Here is a 23,773-nt window from a genome sequence, read left to right as displayed (position 1 = left end):
GCAGTTTGTCAATAGGCCAGCTCCTCTGGGCATGTCAACGCTGCAGGGCAGCTCAGCTGTGGCCTGCACCCAGGTTCAAAAATGTGGGATTCGGTTTGTTTATTTGGTAGGGCGCTTGCTTCCCATGTGAAGGTTTGGGGACCAGTCTTCAGCATCTCTAGTTAAATGGGTGGGAAGTCCCAGGACCAGAAAGGGTCCCCAAACAACCATTGCTCATATACACGGGTATTCGGTGGTGGGTATTTCATAGAATCATAGAATCATAGAGTTGGAAGAGACCACAAGGGCCATCGAGTCCAACCCCCTGCCAAGCAGGAAACACCATCAGAGCACTCCTGACATATGGTTGTCAAGCCTCTGCTTAAAGACCTCCAAAGTAGGAGACTCCACCACACTCCTTGGCAGCAAATTCCACTGTTGAACAGCTCTTACTGTCAGGAAGTTCTTCCTAATGTTTAGGTGGAATCTTCTTTCTTGTAGTTTGGATCCATTGCTCCGTGTCCGCTTCTCTGGACGTGGATTTGCGGACGTGGGTGGTGCTGTGGTTAAATCATAGAGCCTAGGGCTTGCTGATCAGAAGGTCGCGGATCAAATCCCCGCAACGGGGTGAGCTGCCGTTGCTCGGTCCCAACTCCTGCCCACCTAGCAGTTTGAAAGCACGTCAAAGTGCAAGTAGATAAACAGGTACCGCTCCGGCAGGAAGGTAAACGGCATTTCCGTGCGCTGCTCTGGGTCGCCAGAAGCGGCTTAGTCCTGTTGGCCACATGACCTGGAAGCTGTATGCCGGCTCCCTCGGCCAATAAAGCGAGATGAGTGCCGCAACCCCAGAGTCGTCTGCGACTGGACCTAACGGTCAGGGGTCCCTTTACCTTTATCTTTATTCATACGCTTGGCCTGAAGCGAGACCTTTAGAATCCAGAACGACAGCAGGCTGGAGGACTTCCGTACTGCAAAGCCATTTGATTTGGGGAGGGCATGCAAAACGTCTGAGGTCCAATTCCTGACATCTCCAGATAGGACTGCAGAAGGTTCCCTGCCTGATACGCTTTAGAGCTGCTCCTATATTTGAGGGCCACATGGAGATTGAAAATGCAGCAATCAAAAATATAGCGAATGCAGAAGCCTCCGCTCAGTTGTAACCTTGCTGACTTGCCTGTGCTTTGGGAATAACTGGTTCTGATCTTTCACCGCTCCCCCCCTCGCCTTTCTCAACCCAGCCTCGGTGACTCGCCTGCCCATCAAGTGGATGGCCCCAGAGTCCATCAACTTCCGTCGATTCACCTCTGCCAGCGACGTTTGGATGTTCGGTGAGTGTCTGCTGGGAGACGACAAGAACTCTGGCCAATATAAGTTCCAATAGTGGGAGTGGTCCCTACTCGCAAATCAATAGTCAATAGTAACAAAAACTAATCCATTCAAAAGCACATATTCTGACAAGATTACAAACTCAAAAAGAGATTACAAACTCAAACTCATAAGGGTATGTGTAACACAATAATTTGTCACAGTATTAGAGATTGTGAGTAGAGATAAGTTCATTTTAGTCCATAGTCAGAGAGAAACGTAGAAAATAACAGGATATATTTATATGAGTTCTTCAAACTTACACGACCCCTTAAAAATTAGGTAAGGAACCAAATGTTGTATAATACTGTTTTATAATTTATGATAATTTAGAATTTGAATGTATTTTCATGTAATGTTTGATACTTCCAGCTGATGAAGGTGAATACATCGAAACAGTCCTGGTTTCTGATCCATAATTGACTTCTGACTTCTGCTCAGTGATTGAAATTAAGAACTTCACGTCAAATCTATGGACTAACATGAACTTATCTCTACTCATGAGTTTGAGTTTGTATGTCAGAATACATACTTTTGAATGGATTAGTTTTTGTTACAATTGACTATTGATTTGCGAGTAGGGACCACTCCCACTATTGAAACTTGCATTGGCCTGAGTTCTTGGTGTGCTTTTTTTCTTGGTGTATTTATATATTTAATAACAAGAACTCCAACTTATTTAATGCTTGGGGGCGGCAGCAGCAGGATCCGTGCCTGCGTGCTCCGCCTCCAGCAGAGGCTGGAAACGGAGGGAGCCACATGCAACACACTTAGGAATTGCAAGGGGTGTTTTAAGGCAGGGGTTGCCAATGTGGTGCCCTCCAGATGGGGGGCGGGGCCTATGACTCCCCTTCTCCTTGCCCATTGGCCATGCCATGCGAGGCTGGTGAAAGCTCTAGTCAAAAGCACCTAGAGGCCATCCCATTGGCTGCCCTTGTTTCAAAGATAGCCAAGGTGGATGAACCTGCTGTGCGTTACGCTTGCAAGTGGATTATGTGGTGGATTCCTTCAATAAATAAATCATAATAATTCTGCACATCATTGTGATGTTTGAGACAGCTTTAGAACCGCAGTGGCTGCTGGGAAGCCCACAAAATGTGGCACCCGCATCATAGCTGTCAACCTCCCCCCTTTTTAAAGGGAAATTCCCTTATTCCAAATAGGATTCCTTGCTAGAAAAGGGAAAAGTTGACAGCTATGACCCACATGTGTCACATGCAGGAGGAATAAGGATATAGTTTGAATGCTTCACCTATAGGTTTATAAATCATTTGCTGTGTCAAGACGAATAGACGCTGTTCATATTGCAGTTGTTATTTTGAACGGAATGTAATTCAGACGAATGAGATTTTGGGACGCAGAAACCAAGTAAATAATCAAACCATCAGTTCTAGCATGCGGGAGACCACCTAAATGATATAGTTTGGCATTTGAATGATTGGGATTAGCAATTGTATTATAATTTGGCATTGTTAGAGTGTGAGGCTACCAATGGATTATTGTAATTGAAAACTGATGAAAATTATTGTCCAAAAAAAACCCCAGAAGTGGCATCCACAGGACTATATATTACACAGGCATATACAGAGGCATTTCTCCAATTTAGCTTTACACGTGCATAGAAATCACGTCACATTCTCAGAGGACAAGCACGTCTCCATTATCGGAGCTGGATGCCCGATCCCATGAGAGGAACAGGGCACCTCCTCTCTTAACAGGCTAGCTCAAGGCCACGTTTTGCAGAAATATTCCATTTTATTATTATTATTATTAAATCTTTTATTGAGTTCTTTTTAAAACAAAAACATAAAAAGTAAATAAACAAAAAACATGCAAACAGCACATACAGCAAGAAAAAACAAACGCAAATATTCCTGACACATTCCTAATACAGTCTGAGTATGCAGATTCTCCCACCAGTATCTCTTCACACTCTTTTTCTTTCTTTTTTTGTAAATCTCTTCACATTTAGGTTAGCCCTCATTCCCACTGCAGCGGAGGTGCTTCTGCGCTTCCATGAACCAAGCGCACCCCACCGCCCCCATAACTTGATTAACTGCCGACCCCCAATTCCTCCAAAGAAAATCTCCTGGGTTGCAACACAGAAATGACAGGCCTGGAAATAAACAACCAATAACAAATACATACCAAATAAGTTGTCCCCCAAAGGCACATCAAATGGCCATGGATCAGCCATCACTTAAAAGTGTAGCAAGCTGATGCTGTTGGCAAAACCCCAGGAGCATGATAAAGGCTACCCACAGATGCAACGAATCACATCAATTTTCAGGAAATTTATCCAAAATCTAGCAATGAGAATACAAACAGTAGCCATCTTGTCAGAAAACTTAAATAAAACAATTGAAATCTAATTAAGTATTCAACCCCCTCCGCCCCCCCCCCGGTGCAGAAATTTAAATAGGTAAATCAGTAGGAAAACTTAAATAAAACAACTGAAATCTACCGTATTTTTTGCTCTATAAGACTCACTTTTTCCCTCCTAAAAAGTAAGGGGAAATGTGTGTGTGTGTCGTATGGAGCGAATGCAGGCTGCACAGCTATCCCAGAAGCCAGAACAGCAAGAGGGATCGCTGCTTTCACTGCGCAGCGATCCCTCTTGCTGTTCTGGCTTCTGAGATTCAGAATATTTTTTTTCTTGTTTTCCTCCTCCAAAAACTAGGTGTGCCTTGTGGTCCGGTGCGTCTTATAGAGCGAAAAATACGGTAGTTAAGTGTTCAACCCCCTCCGTCCCCCAGGTGCAGAGATTTAAATAGGTAAATCAGCTTGGTTTCTTGCTGGTGCAGTTTCGTGTCTCCCGCCAATCCCTGCATCTCTCTCCCACGCTTTTTTCTCTTCCTGATTCGCCACCTCAGCCGTCTGCATGTGGGAGATCCTCAGCTATGGGAAGCAGCCCTTCTTCTGGCTGGAGAACAAGGACGTGATCGCGGTGCTTGAGAAGGGCGACCGCCTGCCCAAGCCCGACGCCTGCCCCCCCATCCTCTACGCCCTGATGACCCGCTGCTGGGATTATGACCCCAGCGACAGGCCCAAGTTCAAAGAGCTGGTCTGTAGCTTGAGGTGAGTAAGAGGGTAGCCTGTGGTTACCAGATTTTTTTCTACGAATCCGGGGACATTTTGATTTGATTTTTTGAAGCTGAGTAGCAACAGGGAGTCAGTAGTGGGGATGGTGAGGCAAAAGACCCTGGACCCAAGCACACATGCATGTTGTGTAAAGGTGCAAAGCCCTTCTTTCGCACCTTGTGAAACATAAATGCGCAGAGTTTTTAAAAAACTGGACAACTGCCAGCCGCCCGCAACTCCCGCTGCCACTTTTCCCGGGGACAGATTTGCAAATCGGGGGACATTCTGGGCACGGAATTTGTCCAGGGACGGATTTGGAAATCTGGAGACTGTCCCCAGGAACCAGGGATGTCTGGTAACCCTAGGTTAAAAAAAGGTAAAGGGACCCCTGACCATTAGGCCGACTCTGGGGTTGCAGCGCTCATCTCACTTTATTGGCTGAGGGAGCTGGTGTACAGCTTCCAGGTCATGTGGCCAGCAGGACGAAGCCACTTCTGGCGCACGGAAACACCATTTACCTTCCCATCGGAGCGGTACCTATTTATCTACTTGCACTTTGACGTGCTTTTGACCTGCTAGGTTGGCAGGAGCTGGCACCGAGCAACGGGAGCTCACCCCGTCATGGGGGTTCGAACTGCCAACCTTCTGATCGGCAAGCCCCAGGCTCTGTGGTTTAACCCACTGCGCCTCCCGCGTCCAACCCTAGGTTAGCCATTACAAATCTGAAATCTGCACTAGGGAAAGCAACATTCTGCAAGCTGAATAAATCACATAAGCAAAGTTGCAGAATTCCCTTGGTTCCGCAGACTCCATTCCACAATGCACGTGGTTTCCCATAGCATAATTCGTTTTCTAAACACTGGAGTAAACTAAGCTTAAGACACACTGTAATTAATGAACATGACTAGGTTATGTCCATTCATTTCAGTGGGCCTACTCTGAGTCTACATGAATTGAATACCACCCATTGTTTGCTTAGAGAACTGCCTTACCGGATTGGATAAGTGCAAATTTCAAATGATGGCAGTGTTTCGGTTCACATGTTGATTTGAGAAGTGCAAGTTAAGAGTAAAAGGCAAACGAAACCCAATTCCTCCCCCATTCCCATTAAACGAAATGAATGAAACCCCCACAGGCAGTTCTGCCCAGCTGAATGGCTCTCTGCCCTCTTTTGATTGCAGTGATGTTTACCAGATGGAGAAAGAGATTGCACGGGAGCAAGAGAGGAACAACCGCCACCGGCCCCCCAAAATTATGGAGCCCCCCTCTTCGCAGGAGCCCCCTCCAAAGGTGAGAAAAGTTCATATGCACAGAGACAGGCTCCAAGCACAGGCCACTTTCTTGCCATTGCGTTCAGTCAGATTCTCCCATGGGAAAAGCTCTTCCAAGTGGAAGAGTGTTGCAGGAATTTATGGTATAGGTTGGGGGGGGTTGCCCCTCCAGCAGATATCATGCACATGCAGCCCACTCCCAAAATCAGCACAATCACTTTTGTGACTTTTGTGATTTGTCCCCACAAAATACATCATCACAGTTTCTTCCTATCTATTCAAAGGGCCTTTGCTGCAGGATACCAAATGTAAGAATTCACGGATAAATGTTTCTATGTACGTACTGGCCCACTGGGAAAACTTCAGAAATTCCTATAGACATGTGAGCTCAGCTCCTCAGCAGCCCCTCTGCCTGAGTGATAATTCCTGGCCTCCTGATACCTGAGTGCCAGACGGGTAGCCATTCCAGAAATAACAAACTCAAATGAAGAGGAAAGGGTGTGATTAAGTTGGCTGGGAAACAGGGAAATGTAAATATCTCATTTGTTACACTTGAGGGGTGTTTGGTGGAGGGCAAGGAGAACCATGGGGTAGGGTCCAGGATGCTCATATTACTGCCACCAGACCTCCCCTTTCACAATGTAACCGTGATGTATGAGTGATGTAGATTGGGGGGGGGGTTAACATGGGGATTAAAAAGGTAAAGGTAAAGAGACCCCTGACCATTCGGTCCAGTTGTGGCCGACTCTGGGGTTGCAGCGCTCATCACGCTTTATTGGCTGAGGGAACCGGCGTACAGCTTCCGGGTCATGTGGCCAGCAGGACTAACCATGCAAGGCCGAAAATAAGAATATTCAGAGCACTCCGCTTTGATGCACAGATTCTATGACTTTTTGGTGTGCTGCAAATATAGGTGTTCAATGTGTTTTTGCGACATGAGAGTAATGCATGCTTGTGCATATTTATAAATGTTTATATTGATATATATATATATTGATATATTGGGTGCTTGTTTTTTATAAATGGGTGAAAGAGCCGAGTCCATGCTTTGTTTCCCAATATTCCTTTGACACTCACCAAGCCTCCCTCCTTCTCCCCAGCCAAGCAGACCAAAGTACAAGCCGCCCCCCCAGACCAACCTGCTGGCCCCTAAACTGCAATTCCAGGTAAGACCAGGGACTTCCCGTTTGTCTCGTGTTGACTGTTGCATTTTTGTTCCTGCCGAGCCAAAAATGAGTGCTTTTCCTGCTGAATTTGTAGCAGCTGCTTGATGCTTGTCAGGAATTCCTGCAGCTGCCGTAACAAGACTTCTGACCTTTCTGTTTATCGCTTCGAATTCCTTCCCAGAATCTGGTTTTAAACCCATGCGCTTGCAGCCCAACAAAATGTTGCTGGTGCCAGCCTGCCAGCCAGCCAGCCTGCTAGCCATGCCCATCTCCTAGAGCAGTGTTTCCCAACCGGTGTTCCGCGGCACACTAGTGTGCCGCCAGACGTTGCCTGGTGTGCCGTGGGAGGGAGGCGGGCGAGTCGGGCTAATCCTCCGACGAGCTCCACCTCCAGACCCATTGCTCAAATCCTTTAACCCAGCAAGGCAGGAGGGCGGGGAGGGGGAGAGAAAGAGAAAAAAGAAAGGGTGGAAAAAAAGAAGGGGAAGAGAAAATATTTTTTTTAAAAAAGGAAAGAGAGGGAAAAAAGCGAGGGATGGAGGAAGGTCGTTCGTCGATAGAAAGGACTGAAGGGGTGGCAGCTGCGTGGCTGACAATGGGGGTGGCGGGGGGGGGGAGAGACGGGAGAGGGACCGTCTCTCCTTTTCTCCAGGCGAGAATGCTGTGTGGCTTCTTCTTCGGAGCGGGGGGAGAACTGTGTGGCAAGACCCCAATCATTTTTTCTGTGGAGAAAAACGATTGCTCCGACCGAGGGAAGAGAGTGAGTTGCGCGGAGCGCCTGCCTGACAATCGGCTCGGAAGGAATCGAGATTTGGGGTGGGTGGGTGGAGTGACGGGACGGCGGTGTCGCCTCCTCTCTCTTTCTCCCTCCTCCGCGGCCGCTAGCGACGGGCTTTTAACTTCTCCCAACTTTTGTGTGCGCGCGCGGCCCTCGAAGTCCCCCCTTCCCGGGGGACCCGACTAGGCCCTGCCCGCCGCTGGGTGAGAGCGCAGCCTAGGGAGCCGCATTGCCGCTGCCGTGCGCCTGGCTGGGTGGGGGGAGGGGACCCTGGCGGCGGCGGCCCCAGCGGCGCCTTGGCGCTCGTGCGGGACTCGCTCGGCTGGTGCCGGCCTCTCAGGGCGGAGGCCTAGTCGCGGGCTTCTGGGTGTTGGGGTTGCTACGCGCCTCAGTCCCCGGGGACCCAGCGTCGCAGCCTGACGCCGCCGAGTGTGTGGCTATGAATGGGGAGGGTGGCGGTGGTGGGGCGGCGGCGGGCCTCTCCCCCTTCCTTTCTGCGAGGGACTCTTCTTGTTGAATGTGGGGCTGGGAGAGAGGCGCGCATTTCTGCTCCCCCTCCCGCTTTGTACATGGAGAATGGCCTTGTCCTCCTCCCTCCCCCTTCCGCCGTGTAGCACGGAGGGTGTGCATCTAATCCCCTCTCCACCTGCTCCCTGAGCTGCTACCCTTGTGTAAGGGGAGGCTGCGAGTGTGTATCCGACGCAGGCAGCATGCTCTTATTTCTCCCACCTTAAATCAGCGCTAATTGCGCCTGGACGCAGTATTTACTTCCGAGTAGGCCCCCTTCTCTCCCCCCCCCCAGCACCTGACGTTGCTATTCGTATCATCAGGTTTGTTTGTTGATAATTTAATTGTTTTTAAAGCATCATGCTAAAGAGCTCTCTCCCACCCCCAGACCCTTGGGCAAAACAGAAACACACACATACACAAACACAGAGATTGAGCCCTGCAGGTTTTATGAAATGAATGGATTCTGAATGCCTGTTTCAGTGGCTTGTCCGCCTTAGGCTGCTGGGCCAGACACCTGTTACACGGTGCAGTCCGTAAGCTGTGAGCGCTGCTACCTGCCGCCGAGACCACGTAACGACAGTCTTGAAAGACCTACATTGGCTCCCAGTACCTTTCCGAGCACAATTCAAAGTGTTGGTGCTGACCTTTAAAGTCCTAAGCGGTTTCGGTCCAGTATACCTGAAGTAGCGTCTCCGCCACCATCGTTCAGCCCAGACACTGAGATCCAGTGCCAAGGGCCTTCTGGCAATTCCCTCACTGTGAAAAGTGAGGTTACAGGGAACCAGGCAGAGGGCCTTCTCGGTAGTGGCGCCCGCCCTGTGGAATGCCCTCCCATCAGACATCAAAGAGATAAACCAGTGTTTCCCAACCGGTGCGAGACGTTGCCTGGTGTGCCGTGGGAGGGAGGCGGGCGAGGCGGGCGGTGAGAGGCGGGGCGGCGGCGGCGAGGAGAGGCCGCCCAGCGCGGGGCTCTCGCCGTCTGCCTGCCTGGCTGCCTGCGTGGCGCTGGCGTCACGGGGCTGTAACGTGCCCCACATAGGCACACGCGGGGCGGCGAGCGAGCTCCCTCCCACATCCCATCGCCGCTCGCTTCGGCCGGCCTACTGGGCTGTCGCAGGCAGAAGGCCTGTGCATGCGCGAGGTTTTCGCGCCTTCGGGATTCCCTTCACGCCTTCCTCCTCCCGGGTCCTTGAGAGCGCGGGAAGCGGCAGCGCGAGACTGGCGTTGAGCCTGGTAGGTATTGCGCTTGCCAAGGCAGTCATTTGGGAAATGAAAACTTGCAAAGCAAGCAACCAGTTCAATCTGAAGTACGTGTATGCTTAATATCCTGTATCTGAAACCTGTTCTGCCCCCTCCCCCACACTTGGTGCCATTTTCATCTATACATGCAGCAGAGTAAGTTGACCCAGAATAGTACCAATTCAGATGGCAGATGGGAGAATGACAGTGCTGAATGCTTTCCCATGTAGAACAGTCCCTGCAAATAAAAACCTAGCATATTTGGAAGAGGGATGCTAGCCTAACCATTACCTTCTATGCTGTTACTATTTTTTTTTTTTTTTTTTTACATAAGTAAAAAGTGACCTTTCCCCATCTGGCATGGTGGTGTGCCTCGAGACTTTTTTTCATGAAACAAGTGTGCCTTTGCCCAAAAAAGGTTGGGAAACACTGTCCTAGAGCAGGCATAGGCAGACTCGGCCCTCCAGATGTTTTATAATAATAAAATAATAACATTTTATTTATATCCCTCCCTCCCCAGCCGAAGCTGGGTTCAGAGCGGCTAACAACAGTAAAATAATACAGCGTTCTAAAATCAATTCATTATAAAATCAGTTCAAATCAAATTGATGGCAACCATTTTTGGGACTACAACTCCCATCATCCCTAGCTAACAGGACCAGTGGTCAGGGATGATGGAAATTGTAGTCTCAAAAACATCTGGATGGCCAAGTTTGCCTATGCCTATCCTAGAGACTCTGTTCCATTCCTCTCCCCAACAGACGGACTTTTCAACACCAAATACCCATATACACCCCCTGCCTCCCCCTTGCCTCTTAACAGCCCCCTAGGGAATCCCACTGCCCCACAGGGAGCAACCCCACCTGCTTTGGGAGCTGCTGCTCTAAGTCCGTGGGGCATATCTAACCTCGGACGCCCAGTAGGCAGATTGGCAAACTGAACTGGCTGCTCGTTTTTGGAGTGAAATAGCAACCATTTGCGTCGCCAGCCACCGCTCACATCAAGCTGGTTTCTGGTGCCCCTTGTGGAACGGGATACCCCAAATTTCTGGTCAGAAAATCTTAAGGGAATGCCCACTACTTCCCCTTACCCAGATGTAAGATGTGTAGGAATAATGGAGGACGACGGGAGGTTGGACGCAGGTGAGCTGTGCGTGAGCAATCTAGCAAGCATGCTCCAAGCAGGCAGCCAACTAGCTGTGCAGTAAGGTAAAGGTAAAGGGACCCATGAGCATTAGGTCCAGTCGTGGCTGACTCTGGGGACGCGGTGCTCATCTCGCTTTACTGGCTGAGGGAGCCGGCATACAGCTTCCGGGTCATGTGGCCAGCATGACTAAGCCGCTTCTGGCGAACCAGAGCAGCGCACGGAAATGCCGTTTACCTTCCCGCCGGAGTGGTACCTATTGATCTACTTGCACTTTGACATGCTTTCGAACTGCTAGGTTGGCAGGAACTGGAACTGAGCAACGGGAGCTCACCCCGTCGCGGGGATTCGAACTGACGACCTTCTGATCGGCAAGTCCTAGGCTCTGTGGTTTAACCCACAGCGCCACCCGCATCCCTCTTAGCTGTGCAGCGGCTCCTTTTATTAGCAGAAGTCAACAATTGGAGACAGTCATGAAACCACTCCGAACATGACGCATCTCCATCTAAGCACATTTCCAGCGTTGTCAAAGACACGTGTCAGCAGGTGTTTCCCTAAAATGTTTTCCCCGATACTTGATTACATCTGCGTCCCCACTCACGCTCCAGCCAAGCTAGTAACCAAATCTGTGAGAGGACAAACGGTCAGGGGGGAAATCCTGTTTGCTAGCCAAGAGGCCACAAGTTCATGGAGTGTGGGTGCAAGGCTCCTTGGCACGCTGTGGCATGCCGGGGGCGAGGTGTGCCTCAGTGCATGTGGAGCGCCACTCCCACAAGATGGCACGGCTGCCCCCGTCGCAAACAGACGGCCTCTTTCTCCTTCCTCTGCCTGCTGTTTTTCTCTCCGTGCCAAAGTCTCCTGAGCCTTGTTTGTGTGCCTGCTGCCTATGCTGTGTCTAGAGTTTTGTGCCCGCTGCCTTCTGCTTACGCCTCCCCAGGTGCCCGAGGGTCTGTGTGCCAGCTCGCCAACGCTCACCAGCCCCATCGAGTACCCGTCTCCCGTCAACTCCTTGCACACCCCGCCGCTCAACAGGCACAACGTCTTCAAGCGCCACAGCATGAGGGTAAGACGGGGCTGGAGGGAAGCCTGGCACCCGTTCTGCACTTGTAAGAACCCAGCCATTTCGTGTGGAAGCACTGTGGAACTCCCTGCCTCTTGATTTCGGGCAGGCGCCTTCAGCTGCCCTCTTTTCTGGGACTTCTAGAACCATTCTTGTTCGGACAAGCCTGTCCAGACATTTAGAAACCTGGTGCAAGATTTAACCTGGGTGGAATCTGCAGACATATTTTTTTAAAAAAAAACACACACACTGTGAAAATGCTTTATTTTAAAACGTTTTGAAAAATACATTGAATTTTGCATAGCTCACTGTCACCACCTAGCACCGCATTTGCATATTGCACTTTACAACTCGTTTAAAACATTTTATTTGTGTAGCTGAGTCCCTGGTTTTGGTTATTTTAGCTTTTTGAAATTTTTCTAATGATTGCCGAATCATTTTTTGCATCGAGAACATTTTGTTGTTTTGTCTTTTTTGCTTTGAGGTTTCTTTGAGCTATCAAGCGGTGTATAAATTTTATAAAATAAATTCAAAAATGAAACCTCAAAGATAAGCAGAAGTTGGGGATAGGAGAGAGAGAGAGAGAGAGAGAGAGAGAGAGAGAGAGAGAGAGAGAGAGGGGGAGAGAGAGAAGTGACGAGACCCCAAGACCCCTCGGGTCCAGCCCTCTCTTTTCCCAGCGTGGCCATCCACACAACCAGCTGTCATGGATGCTTTAGCAAAGATTCCCCGCATTGCAAGGGGCTGGACTAGATGACCCCTGGGATCCCCTTTCAACTCCACAATTCTACGAATCTCAGCATCTGGGAAGCCCATAAGCAGGACGCAAAGGCAGCAGCCATCTCCCTGTTTGTGATTCCTAGCAGCTGGTGTTCAGAGGGGAAGGGAAGCAGCTCAGCCACAGGACACCTGCTTTGCATGTAGAACGTCCCAGTGGTTCACTTCCCAGTGATAGCTCCCAGCAGAGCTGGGATGAGACTCCTGCTGCCAATCAGTGTGGACCGTGCTGAGTTATATGGGCCCAGGTTCTCACTTGGTTTAAGGCAGATTCCTATGTTGTGTACCACCCCCAAGACAAATCTTGGAGGGGCTATGAAGGATAATAATAATAATTTATTATTTGTACCCCGCCCATCTGGCTGGGTTTCCCCAGCCACTCTGGGTGGCTTCCAACAAAGATTAAAAATACATTAAAATGTCACACATTAAAAACTTTCCTGATCAGGGCTGCCTTCAGATGTCTTCTAAATGTCAGGTAGTTGTTTATCTCTTTGACATCTGATGGGAGGGTGTTCCACAGGGCGGGCGCCACCACCGAGAAGGCCCTCTGCCTGGTTCCCTGTAGCTTTGCTTCTCGCAGCGAGGGAACCGCCAGAAGGCCCTCGGAGCTGGACCTCAGTGTCCGGGCAGAACGATGGGGGTGGAGACGCTCCTTCAGGTCTACTGGGCCAAGGCCGTATACCTCAGTCAGAAGGAGAGCATTCCCTCGTCCCCCTAATCCATTTGACCCCCAACCTGCAAAATGAGCTGTTCCACATTTCTATCTCTGAATTCACAGTAGAGAAATGGGGGGGGGGGACAGGACATGCGTTTCCAAAGCTTTTGATTTTGGGGGTGGTTGAATGCGTACCGCACTGAACAATGATTTTGCACCATTCATGAAAAGGCTCTGGATTTCCCAGGCGACGCGCAGTCCAGTGGGTCGTCGGACTAGACCTCACCATGTCTGTGTTGTGTTCGCCCAACACGTCCCCTTGGTAGCTCTGAGGGGCTGGGGTCCTGAGACCCCCCTCTCAGTCTCGTGACAAGCAACACACGGGCAGAGGCACCCTTCTAGCGGTACGATGGCCTGAGCCTTAACGGGGCTGAAATAGATCGCACAGCAAACTGGGCCTGTGTCCCCAATGAGAGCTCTGTAGCAGGCCGCCATTCAACAGGTGCAGCCGCACTCCTTGCTGCCTACAGCGTGAGAGGAGCACTGCAACTGTTGGAAGGGCACACCCTTGTTGCATAGCCTTTGTCGTTTGTCCTACCGCCTTCGCCGCTTACGCAAATGCTTTCCCCTGATTCGCTAATATCGCCCCCCGACTGCCACTCAACCCATTGCTCCTAGTTCTCCTCCACCCAGTCCAGACCTGTCTCCAGCAGTGGTCAGCCAGGTGTGCCTGGGAAGCCAATGAGAACACAGCCGAGGCACCTGTCACCTTTTGTTGGTCCTCAGGATCTGTGGATTGGAGGTTTGCTGCCATCCTGCACAGCCGTTCAACTCCCTCAGCTCCATTCAAATGGGGTTGAACCAGATGGCCCTTTGGGTACCTTCCAGCTCCACAATTCTATGATTAATCCCTGGGCCTCGCGAGAAATTGGGGGTGAACCTGGGAGTTGCTAGAACAAGAGAAGCGAGGCTTCTGGGAGTAGCTAGCACAAGAGAAGCGAGGCTTCTGGGAGTTGCTGGCACAAGAGAAGCGAAGCTTCTGGGAGTTGCTAGCACAAGAGAAGTGAGGCTTCTGGGAGTTGCTAGCACAAGAGAAGCGAGACTTCTAGGAGATGCTAGCACAAGAGAAGCGAGGCTTCTGGGAGATGCTAGCACAAGAGAAGCGAGGCTTCTGGGAGTTGCTAGCACAAGAGAAGCAAGGCTTCTGGGAGTTGCTGGCACAAGAAAAGCGAGACTTCTAGGAGTCGCTAGCACAAGAGAAGCGAGGCTTCTGGGAGATGCTAGCACAAGAGAAGCGAGCCTTCGGGGAGTTGCTGGCACAAGAGAAGCTAGACTTCTGGGAGTTGCTAGGACAAGAGAAGCGAGGCTTCTGGGAGTTGCTAGGACAAGAGAAGCGAGGCTTCCGGGAGCTGCTAGCACAAGAGAAGCGAAGCTTCTGGGAGTTGCTAGGACAAGAGAAGCGAGGCTTCTGGGAGTTGCTGGCACAAGAGGAGCGAGGCTTCTGGCCACTCACTGTTCTTCTTCCCATGCTTTTGCCTGCAAAGGAGGAGGACTTCCTCCGGCCCAGCAGCCGGGAAGAAGCCCAGAAGCTCTGGGAGATGGAACGGGCCAAGATGAGGCAGATCCTGGACAAGCAGCACAAGCAGATGGCGGAGGACTACCAGTGGTTGCGGCAGGAGGAGAAGGCCCTGGTGAGTCCACCTAAGCGGCGATATGGGCGGCCACAGGGATGGCCACTGGCAAACCTGAGATCCGTTTCCTTCTAGCCTGCCCAAAGCAGGCGAAGCCCCCTCTTTCTTTAACACCTGTTAACAATTTATATTGTATTCTCAGTTTCTTCCCCTGCCAGACATATCTTGAAATTGCTTTTTGCCATTCTTTAAAAATTGCTGCCCCTTGATTATAGGAATTGATTGAAACAAATCATTGAAACATCTTTGGTAGCACATTCATTTTTATACTTGAAATCCTTCCCCAAAATGATAATTTCATTCTTCCCCATATTTCCATGTCTCTCTTAATTCCATTCCACACCGGTGTATAGTTATTTTGAAATAAATCTATATTCATTGTGGTTAAACAGATTCCTAAATACTTAACTTTTTTAACTACTTCTATACCAATTTCCTGCTGCAACATACAGTGGTGCCTCGCAAGGCGAAAATAATTCGTTCCGCGAGTCTTTTCGTCTTGCGATGTTTTTCGTCTTGCGAAGCACGGCCCGTCGCAACTGCGCCTCTTCAAGCGGCTTTAAGAAAAAAGCGCAAGACGTTTTCGTCTTGCGAAGCAAGCCCATAGGGAAATTCGTCTAGCGAAGCAACGCAAAACCGAAAAACCCTTTCGTCTAGCGAGTTTTTCGTCTTGCGAGGCATTCGTCTTGCGGGGCACCACTGTATCAACCAAGTCTTGTTCCATATTTTTAACTAATATTTTAGTTTAATTTAAAACCTGCTACTTGTCCAAATTGTTCTATTTCTTTAATAACTTCTTTGGCATTATTTAATGCTTCTTCTATAGTTAGTACCAAGAAGAACTGATTTCAGACACATGGAGAGGAGCTCAACGTATTACTAAGCAGATGGTCTCCTGATGGAATGATCTGCCCTCTCCTCTCCCTGGGGTTCTCCTGACAGCCCCCAAACCAATTGTGGGGTGGGGGACGGGGGAGCTATTGCAGACTTCCTTGCATGGGCTTACACTGGGGGGACCTGAAATTGCACCCAGCCCATGGATTCGGGAGTTGCCATATAGTGGGAAGATTACCGTATTTTTCGTTTTATAAGATGCACCAGACCACAAGACGCACCTAATTTTTGGAGGAGGAAAACAAGAAAAAAATATTCTGAATCTCAGAAGCCAGAATAGCAAAAGGGATCGCTGCGCAATGGAAGCAGCAATCCCTCTTGCTGTTCTGGCTTCTGGGATAGCTGCACAGCCTGCATTCGCTCCATAAGACGCACACACATTTCCCCTTACTTTTTAGGAGGGATAAAATGAGTCTTATAGAGCAGAAAATACAGTAACCTACCAGAGGAAGCTTTTTCACCTCCTGATCAGGGACGGGGAACAGATTTGATTCTGTTCGCATTTTAACGCAAATCCACCCGATTTGCACTTTTCCGAAACAGCAGTACATGAGCTCGGATGCAAGTATCCTCTGGAATTTACATTTCTCCGAATTTTGCAGTGAAATTATCCAGCCACAGGGTGTGTAAAAATGCATACGTTACAGGGACATGTGCCTTTAAAATGCACACGTTCATGAAAATAAACGTGCAGTGTGTTAGGGAAAACTGCTAGCCAAAATGTATTGGTGAAAAGAAACATGCTCTAAAAAAATTATTGTTTTGTTTATTTATTGAATTTGTATACCACCCTTCATCCGCAGTGCTCAGCGTGGTTCCCAACATAAAAATGCAAAATTAAAAACATGGAATACATAATAAAAACAAGGAGAAACAACCAGAAACCGATGACACCCCCCCCCCAATCATCAAGGTTTAATGGGGACCTTAAAAAGAGACAGAGAGATTGCCAAAAATTAGGCAAACTGAACTTAAGGCAGGGAAAACGAGAAGCTGGAAGAAATTTAAAAAGTCTGGGAAACCACTGTATTTTTCGCTCTATAAGACGCACCAGACCACAAGACGCACCTAGTTTTTGGAGGAGGAAAACAAGAAAAAAAATATTCTGAATCTCAGAAGCCAGAACAGCAAGAGGGATCGCTGCGCAGTGAAAGCAGCAATCCCTCTTGCTGTTCTGGCTTCTGGGATAGCTGCGCAGCCTGCATTCGCTCCATAAGACGCACACACATAACCCCTTACTTTTTAGGAGGGAGAAAGGGAGTCTTATAGAGCGAAAAATACGTGAATTCATTCCTGCTTGTCATGCCAGCTGAGGGGGTTTGTTAAGAAGAACCGAAGAACTGTGGCCCTAGAAAACAAGGGACTAGCACTAATAGAGTACAGTGGACGCTCGGGTTGCGAACGTGATCCGTGCGGGATGCACGTTCACAACCAACAGTGTTCGCAACCCGCGTCTGTGCATGCGTGGGTTGCGATTCAGCGCTTCTGCACATGCGCGACCGCAGCAACCTGGAAGTAACCCGTTCCGGTACTTCCAGGTTTCGGCGGTCCGCAACCCGAAAAAACGCAACCTGAAGTGTCTGTAACCCGAGGTATGACTGTATTAAGTCTCTGTCTGGACGCCCCCTCCGAATCATTCGTTGCGACTGCTGATGTTTGCTGCTTTCTTCTGCCACAGGACCCCATGGCGTCTGTGAACAGCCACACCTACCCCCCAGTAAGTCCATGGGCCACAACTCTCCGGCTGCCCTCTGCTGGCTCTCCTAACTTTCCTAACTTCTCCTGGCAAAAAAATGATAAAGCAAGGGGGAAATAATCACGGCCAGACCGCTTGAACAGACACCCTCTGCAGTGGCTTCAGGGCTGTCCTCTTCCCCATGGGCCTCTGACTCTAAGTCTCTGCGCTCCAGCAGGGCTCTGTTGCTCTTCTGAAATTCCTTCCTGCCTCTCTGAGCTTCTGGGACAATCCCTGGCCTTCTGCTTCCCTCGCCTTGCCTCTTTTCCCCAGGGCCACATTGTCTCCTGAGGGCCGCAGGTCGGAGGCAGAAATGGGCAGAGCCACAAATGCAATTTTTTTTTTTCTAAAGTGGGCTGGTTTCTACACACACACCCCTCTCTCTTCCACCCAGACAAGCAAGGGGTAGAGTTCAAGGACAAAGTCCAGCCAGGCAAAAACACTGAGGGAGGGTGTGAAGTGGGGACAGTGAGGGGCGTGGCCTTGGGGGGTGGGCAAGAGCCAGGCAGGGAGGGCTGGAGGGAAGAAGAAGGAAGAAGGAAGAAGGAAGAAGGAAGAAGGAAGAAGAAGAAGAAGAAGAAGAAGAAGAAGAAGAAGAAGAAGAAGAAGAAGAAGAAGAATTTATTTATACCTCGCCCATCTAGCTGGGTTTCTCCAGCCACTCTGAGCGGCTCCCAACAAAAGATTAAAAATACATTAAAACAGTATTTGGCCCCCACCCCTGAGAGACACCAAAATTGCTTCTTCCTATATAAGAGGCAGCTCTCGACAAAGGTCTAGGAACATGATCTCTGATCTCTCTGCTTCTGCTTCTCAATTCCAGCTAATTTCTCTCCTTTCTGGATTAAACTCATGCTCACTAAAGTGTCAGCCCCACTGAGCACTGCAGGCTTTACTTTTGAGATCACGCGCATTGGATTTATGCTGCATGTGTCAAAACCACGTGACTCAATGCCCCTTTTCTTTTCAGAAACTCCCCGAGAAGGAGGCAGGATACAGTGAGTATCTAACTCAATTTGCCCTTCCGTAGTGCAGCCGCGCAAGGTGTCATTCTCTGCTCACCATTCCAGGCACTTCACGTTGGAGAGAACTTGAGTTCCCCATCAGTGCAGTCGAGGAAGCTTAACCACCTTCCCTGCACCTTACATAGTGTGTCGTACTATAGAATAAAATTGTAAGGCTGTCATCACATCGCGCTGCTCCCACCACCCTCAGGCACCCCTTCCAACCGCAGCGCGATAGCAGAACAGCAGGCCCCTGAGCGAAGCAAGCTGCTGAAGAGGGGAGGGTGATGGAAGCGGGGGTGGGCATTATTTCAGAGTGCCATTTGACCCACAGCTTTCCAAAGCACCCCCTGCCTTAAACATGGAGACACTGCAGGCTTAAGAAGTGCCACTGTTCAAAGGTGGGTTGGGCGGGCTTCAAAGTGCGATTTGGGGGTGAGCTATGGAGGGAGAGGCAGGACGTGGGTGGGGTGTAAAAGGAGGGGGTTGGTCAAGTGTAAATGGAGGGGGTTCGCCAGGGGTGGAGGAAGGACTGTGGCAAAGGGTGGAGGGGTCAGCTGGGTTGGTGAGTGGAGTGGACAGAGGTTGGGTGAAAGATACTCCAAGTCGAGAGTGGATTTCATGCTCTTTATTCAGCTCATAGTGGTGAGGAGGAATGGACGTTCCCCCAGAATGTCTGCTTTATATACATTATTTACACAATGGGCCCCACGGGATTGGCTAATTTTGGGATTCTCCTGTAGGCCAATCAGGTTGTGGATTCTCTTCCACCTGGAGCCGGATTGGGTGGCTCCTGTGGACCAATCAGACTGTTGCATTCTGGACCCTATTGTTCTAGGACCAATCAGACTGCTGCATTCTGAATCCTATTGTTCTAGGACCAATCAGACTGCTGCATTTTGGATCCTATTCAACTCAGTACATAACAATGGGGAACACCTGTGGCCCCACCCAGATGTTTTTGAACACCAGATCCCAACAGTTCCAACCGGGGAGGCTAAAGGACAGAGATTGTTTGAGTTGCAGTCCAACCCCTGCATTGGTTGACAGCTCTTACAGCAATGTTGTGTCATCATCAGCAACAACAATAATAACAAACTGTTGTGTTTCCTTTTTATTGATGGCTTAGCTGAGTTCACAGGACCACCCAGGAAGCCGCCCAGACTTGGACCTCAGGTGTGTAGTTGGCCCTCGCCTTTTTCCCATCCTGTTCCTCTCTCTGTTTTGAGCCAATCTCTGTGCCGGTTCAGGTGATGCGTGGGCCAGGGATCACCCCAAAACTGTATCATTCCATTGATTTGGGGTGGGGGGCGGAATACAGGCCTCCGATTGGGGAGGTGTAGAGCTATCCTGAACAGTGGAACTCCTTGCAGAAGGAAGAATATGCTGCAACATTTTGTTGGAGGTCCTACTTGTATTATTTCATCTGAGCTGGAAGGCAGGGAAGAAATATCCAGTGTTAGTCATAGAGCTGACCCATTAAAGGCAATGTTACTTAAATCCACTGATTTCAGCGTGGGGTCTGCTCTTATAATAGTAATAATACATAAATGCATAAAATTTTCATTTAGGAAAAATGTGTGCTCCAGCTACCAGAAACTTGGGGGGGCACTTCCCCAAACCCCTGCCCCACTTCAATTTATTTGCTTGTTTATTGCATTTCTATCCCAATAATAATAATAATAAATTTTATTTATATCCCGCCCTCCCCAGCCAAAGCCGGACTCAGAGAGGCTAACAACAGTAAAATGATAAACCATTCTAAAATCATTTCATTATAAAATTAATTCAAATCAGATTAATGGCAACCATTGAGCTAGAGTTCTGTGAGGATTGCCAAAGGAGGGAGTCAGGCTGTGCCCTAGCCAAAGGCCTGATGGAACAGCTCTGTCTTGCAGGCCCTGCGGAAAGATGTCAAGTCCCGCAGGGCCCTGGTCTCTTGGGACAGAGCATTCCACCAGATCGGGGCCACAGCCGAAAAAGCCCTGGCTCTGGTTGAGGCCAGCCTAACCTCCCTGTGGCCCAGGACCTTCAAGATGTTTTTGTTTGAAGACCATAAGGTCCTCCGTGGGACATACCAGGAGAGGCGGTGCCATAGGTACGAGGGTCCTAGGCCGCATAGGGCTTTCAAGGTTAAAACCAGCACGTTAAACCTGATCCTGTACTCCACTGGGAGCCAGTGCAGCTGGTATAGCATCGGGTGAATGTGATCTTGCAGCGAGGACCCGTAAGGAGTCTCGCCGCGGCATACTGCACCCGCTGGAGTTTCCTCCAAGTAGCTCAAGGTGTCATACACTGTTCTCCCCCCCCCCCACTTCATTTAAACGCCACACACACACATACATACACACAACAGCCCTGTTAGGCCAAGAGACTGACTAGCCCAAGGCCAGTGAGTTTTGTGGCTGAGCAAGGCTTTGAACCTTGGTCTCCCATTTCCAACACTAACCACTGCACCACACTGCCTTTCCAGTTCTCGCTTCAGCCAACCCCCACGGCCAACCTGGACCGGACGGATGACGCTGTGTACGGTGACGTCATGGACCTGGTGAAGGCTGTTCTGAAGCTGAAGAACGAGGTCAGCAACCACCCTCCAGAACGGTACATCCTGGTTGTGAAGGTAACTCCGGCGTGTATTTATTTCTGTTTTTATTCCTTGATGCAAACAGGTTGGGTAGAGGCAGGGTGGAAGAAGAGCCGGCGGAAGTCTCTGATCGTGCTTTGATTTTGCCTCTTTGCAGGATGTGGGCCTCTCCCTTCGGAAGCTCATCGGGAGCGTGGATGAAGTCCTCCCGGCTCTGCCTGCCTCTTCACGCACTGAGGTGGGTCCTCTTTCGGGCAAGCGGGCGACCAAAGGAGGTATCAGAAGGAGAGTGGCTCTCTGTCCTCTTCCATTGCCTTGTGCTCCACTGTGCCAGGTGTTTCCCAGTTGTCGGTGTTTTTACTACGTTTTTAAAGATTTGCCTCGAGAGAGGGTCTTTAAACCTCTTTTGTTGACCACCAGCATTATGCTTTCCATTCTTAAGTTCGGAATAGAGTACAGTGGTGCGCCGCAAGACGAATGCCTCACAAGACGGAAAACCCGCTAGACGAAAGGGTTTTCCGTTTTGGAGGTGCTTTGCAAAACGAATTTCCCATGGGCTTGCTTTGCAAGATGAAAATGTCTTGCGAGTTCCTGCGGGGTTTTTTCCTCCCCCCCCCCCTTTTCTAAGCCACTAAGCCGCTTATCCACTTATCCACTAAGCCGCTAAAAGCCGCTAATAGCGCTAATCCACTAATCCGTCAATGGGCTTGCTTCGCAAGACGGAAAAACCGCTAGACGAAGAGACTCTCAGAACAGATTCTTTTCGTCTTGCGAGGCACCACTGTAGTTGCTTTGGAAGACGATAATGTGGCATCTGCACAACACGACCAGTTGAAGAATCATTGCTTTGACACTGGTGATCTTTGCTTCTTCCAGTACAGTGGTACCTCAGGTTAAGAACTTACTGTATTTTTTGCTCTATAAGACTCACTTTTTCCCTCCTAAAAAGTAAGGGGAAATGTGTGTGCGTCTTACGGAGCGAATGCAGGCTGTGCAGCTATCCCAGAAGCCAGAACAGCAAGAAGGATTGCTGCTTTTGCTGCGCAGCGATCCCTCTTGCTGTTCTGGCTTCTGAGATTCAGAATTATTTTTTTCTTGTTTTCCTCCTCCAATTCATTCCAGAGGTCCGTTCTTAACCTGAAACTGTTCTTAACCTGAAGCACCACTTTAGCTAATTCGGCCTCCCACTGCCACCGCGCCAGAGGAGCATGATTTCTGTTCTCATCCTGAAGCAAAGTTCTTAACCTGAGGTACTATTTCTGGGTTAGCGGAGTCTGTAACCTGAAGCCTCTTTAACCTGAAGCGTCTGTAACCTGAAGCCTCTGTAACCTAAGGTACCAATGTACACTGGCATTAGTTCACCTGTCTTCCCAAGTGATGTGTCCAAATTTTCGGAGACACCATTGATGGAATGTTTCGAGGAGTTGGAGGTGGCGTTTATAAGTGGTGTGCACAGTGCTTTCACAAGTTGTTGGAGTTAACCTGCTGCTTATCCGTGTCTTTGTCCGTCTGTCTGTCTGTCTGTTTGTATTCTTCCCCGGCAGATTGAAGGCACCCAAAAGCTCCTCAACAAGGACCTTGCCGAACTGATCAACAAGATGCGCTTGGCCCAGCAGAACGCCATGACCTCCCTGAGCGATGAGTGCAAGCGCCAGATGCTGGCCGCCTCACACACTCTGGCCGTGGACGCCAAGAACCTCCTGGACGCTGTGGACCAAGCCAAGATGCGAGCCAACCTAGTGAAGGTCTCCTTTGAGTGACCCGGAGGGCTGGCTTCCTTTTTAAAAGATGAATGAATACGTAGCCCCCTCCAAGCTTCCCTGCGCTGTCTCCACCTCTGCCCTGCCGCAACACGCTCGTGTCTTTGGTTTCGTCACGTCTGTCTTCCGAGAACGAAGGAGAAGAGACTCTAGGGGAGAGCCGTCTGCGTGTGAGGCAGGGGAGGGACTTGCCTTCCTCTGCCCCATAGATCATGCTGCTAAGGGGGACACAGGACCCCGGTCCTAGCGGGGGCAGTTCAGACCTGTCAAGGGGTCCTGAGCGTGCACCAGTAGGGTCCCAGGCCTGTAGGTGTGCAGGCGTCGCTGTGTAGTCTGATTTCTTTGCCAGTATCTCTGGCGCCAAGGTGTCTCATTGGTGAAGGGGGTCAAAGGCGGGGAGCAGTGGGGCGACCCACAAACCTCACTGCCGCCCTTCTCCGGATAAGCCAGAGGAACGGTGGCAGGCCAGGCCACTTCTCCTGAGGGTCCTGAAGACCCAGTCCTGGGAGGAAAAGCTTGCTAGCTCACTTTGGTGAGGGACATTCCCAAGGTGGCCCTTAGAGGAGGCTGTCTCGTGTCTTTGTACATTGTATAGAAACATTTATTTAATGGCCATGTACGAACTGTATGTGCAACCTCCCACCCTAGGGGGGGGGAAATACCCTCACTTCTCTCTCACGGGCCAAATTCCTTTGAATTTGGGGTGGAGTTTGAACACGTCTCCCTCTGAACGATGGAGATCCAAAAGGGGCTCTTTTTAAAAAAATTGATTTGTCACGAAGGTATGTACCAACCAACACGTAACAGTGTAAACCACAACAGAACCGCACATGGCGCGATTGCTATGAAAAGCAAACTGCAGAAAAGCGGTCCCATCTCGTAAAGTTTTAAAGATGGTTCTGTGTAACCCAGCCTTGTTCTCCCTACAGTGGTGCCTCGCAAGACGAAAACAATCCGTTCCGCGAGTCTCTTCGTCTAGCGGTTTTTTCGTCTTGCAAAGCAACCCTATTAGCGGCTTAGTGGATTAGCACTATTAGCGGTTTAGCGATTTAGCGGCTATTAAAGGCTTAGCGGCTTA

At 49.7% G+C, this 23,773-nt stretch overlaps 1 protein-coding gene across 7 annotated transcripts in view; it reads left to right on the top strand.

Moving 5' to 3' along the window:
• The window catches only part of PTK2B (protein tyrosine kinase 2 beta), a 119,793-nt gene extending 96,444 nt beyond the window's left edge, over window positions 1-23,349 (top strand). For 4 of the 7 annotated variants that reach the window (XM_081188446.1, XM_081188449.1, XM_081188447.1 and 1 more), the window contains 12 exons: window positions 1,218-1,307; window positions 4,218-4,422; window positions 5,607-5,715; window positions 6,797-6,862; window positions 11,470-11,595; window positions 14,572-14,718; window positions 17,291-17,329; window positions 18,318-18,345; window positions 19,472-19,527; window positions 20,825-20,971; window positions 21,093-21,173; window positions 22,480-23,349. In XM_081188446.1, coding sequence (XP_081044572.1) covers window positions 1,218-1,307; window positions 4,218-4,422; window positions 5,607-5,715; window positions 6,797-6,862; window positions 11,470-11,595; window positions 14,572-14,718; window positions 17,291-17,329; window positions 18,318-18,345; window positions 19,472-19,527; window positions 20,825-20,971; window positions 21,093-21,173; window positions 22,480-22,695 — 1,310 coding nt within the window. In that variant the 3' untranslated portion in view covers window positions 22,696-23,349. The remainder of the gene's footprint in view (window positions 1-1,217; window positions 1,308-4,217; window positions 4,423-5,606; window positions 5,716-6,796; window positions 6,863-11,469; window positions 11,596-14,571; window positions 14,719-17,290; window positions 17,330-18,317; window positions 18,346-19,471; window positions 19,528-20,824; window positions 20,972-21,092; window positions 21,174-22,479) is intronic. The other 3 variants (XM_081188450.1, XM_081188452.1, XM_081188451.1) reach the window with 3 other exon arrangements.
• The last annotated feature ends 424 nt before the right edge of the window (window positions 23,350-23,773 follow it).

Source organism: Podarcis bocagei (genome assembly GCF_964188305.1).
Source record: "Podarcis bocagei genome assembly, chromosome: 3".
In the NCBI taxonomy this organism is placed as follows: domain Eukaryota; kingdom Metazoa; phylum Chordata; class Lepidosauria; order Squamata; family Lacertidae; genus Podarcis; species Podarcis bocagei.
The sequence above is the reverse complement of the archived record's forward strand: the minus strand, read 5'-3'. Positions and strand labels throughout refer to the sequence as shown.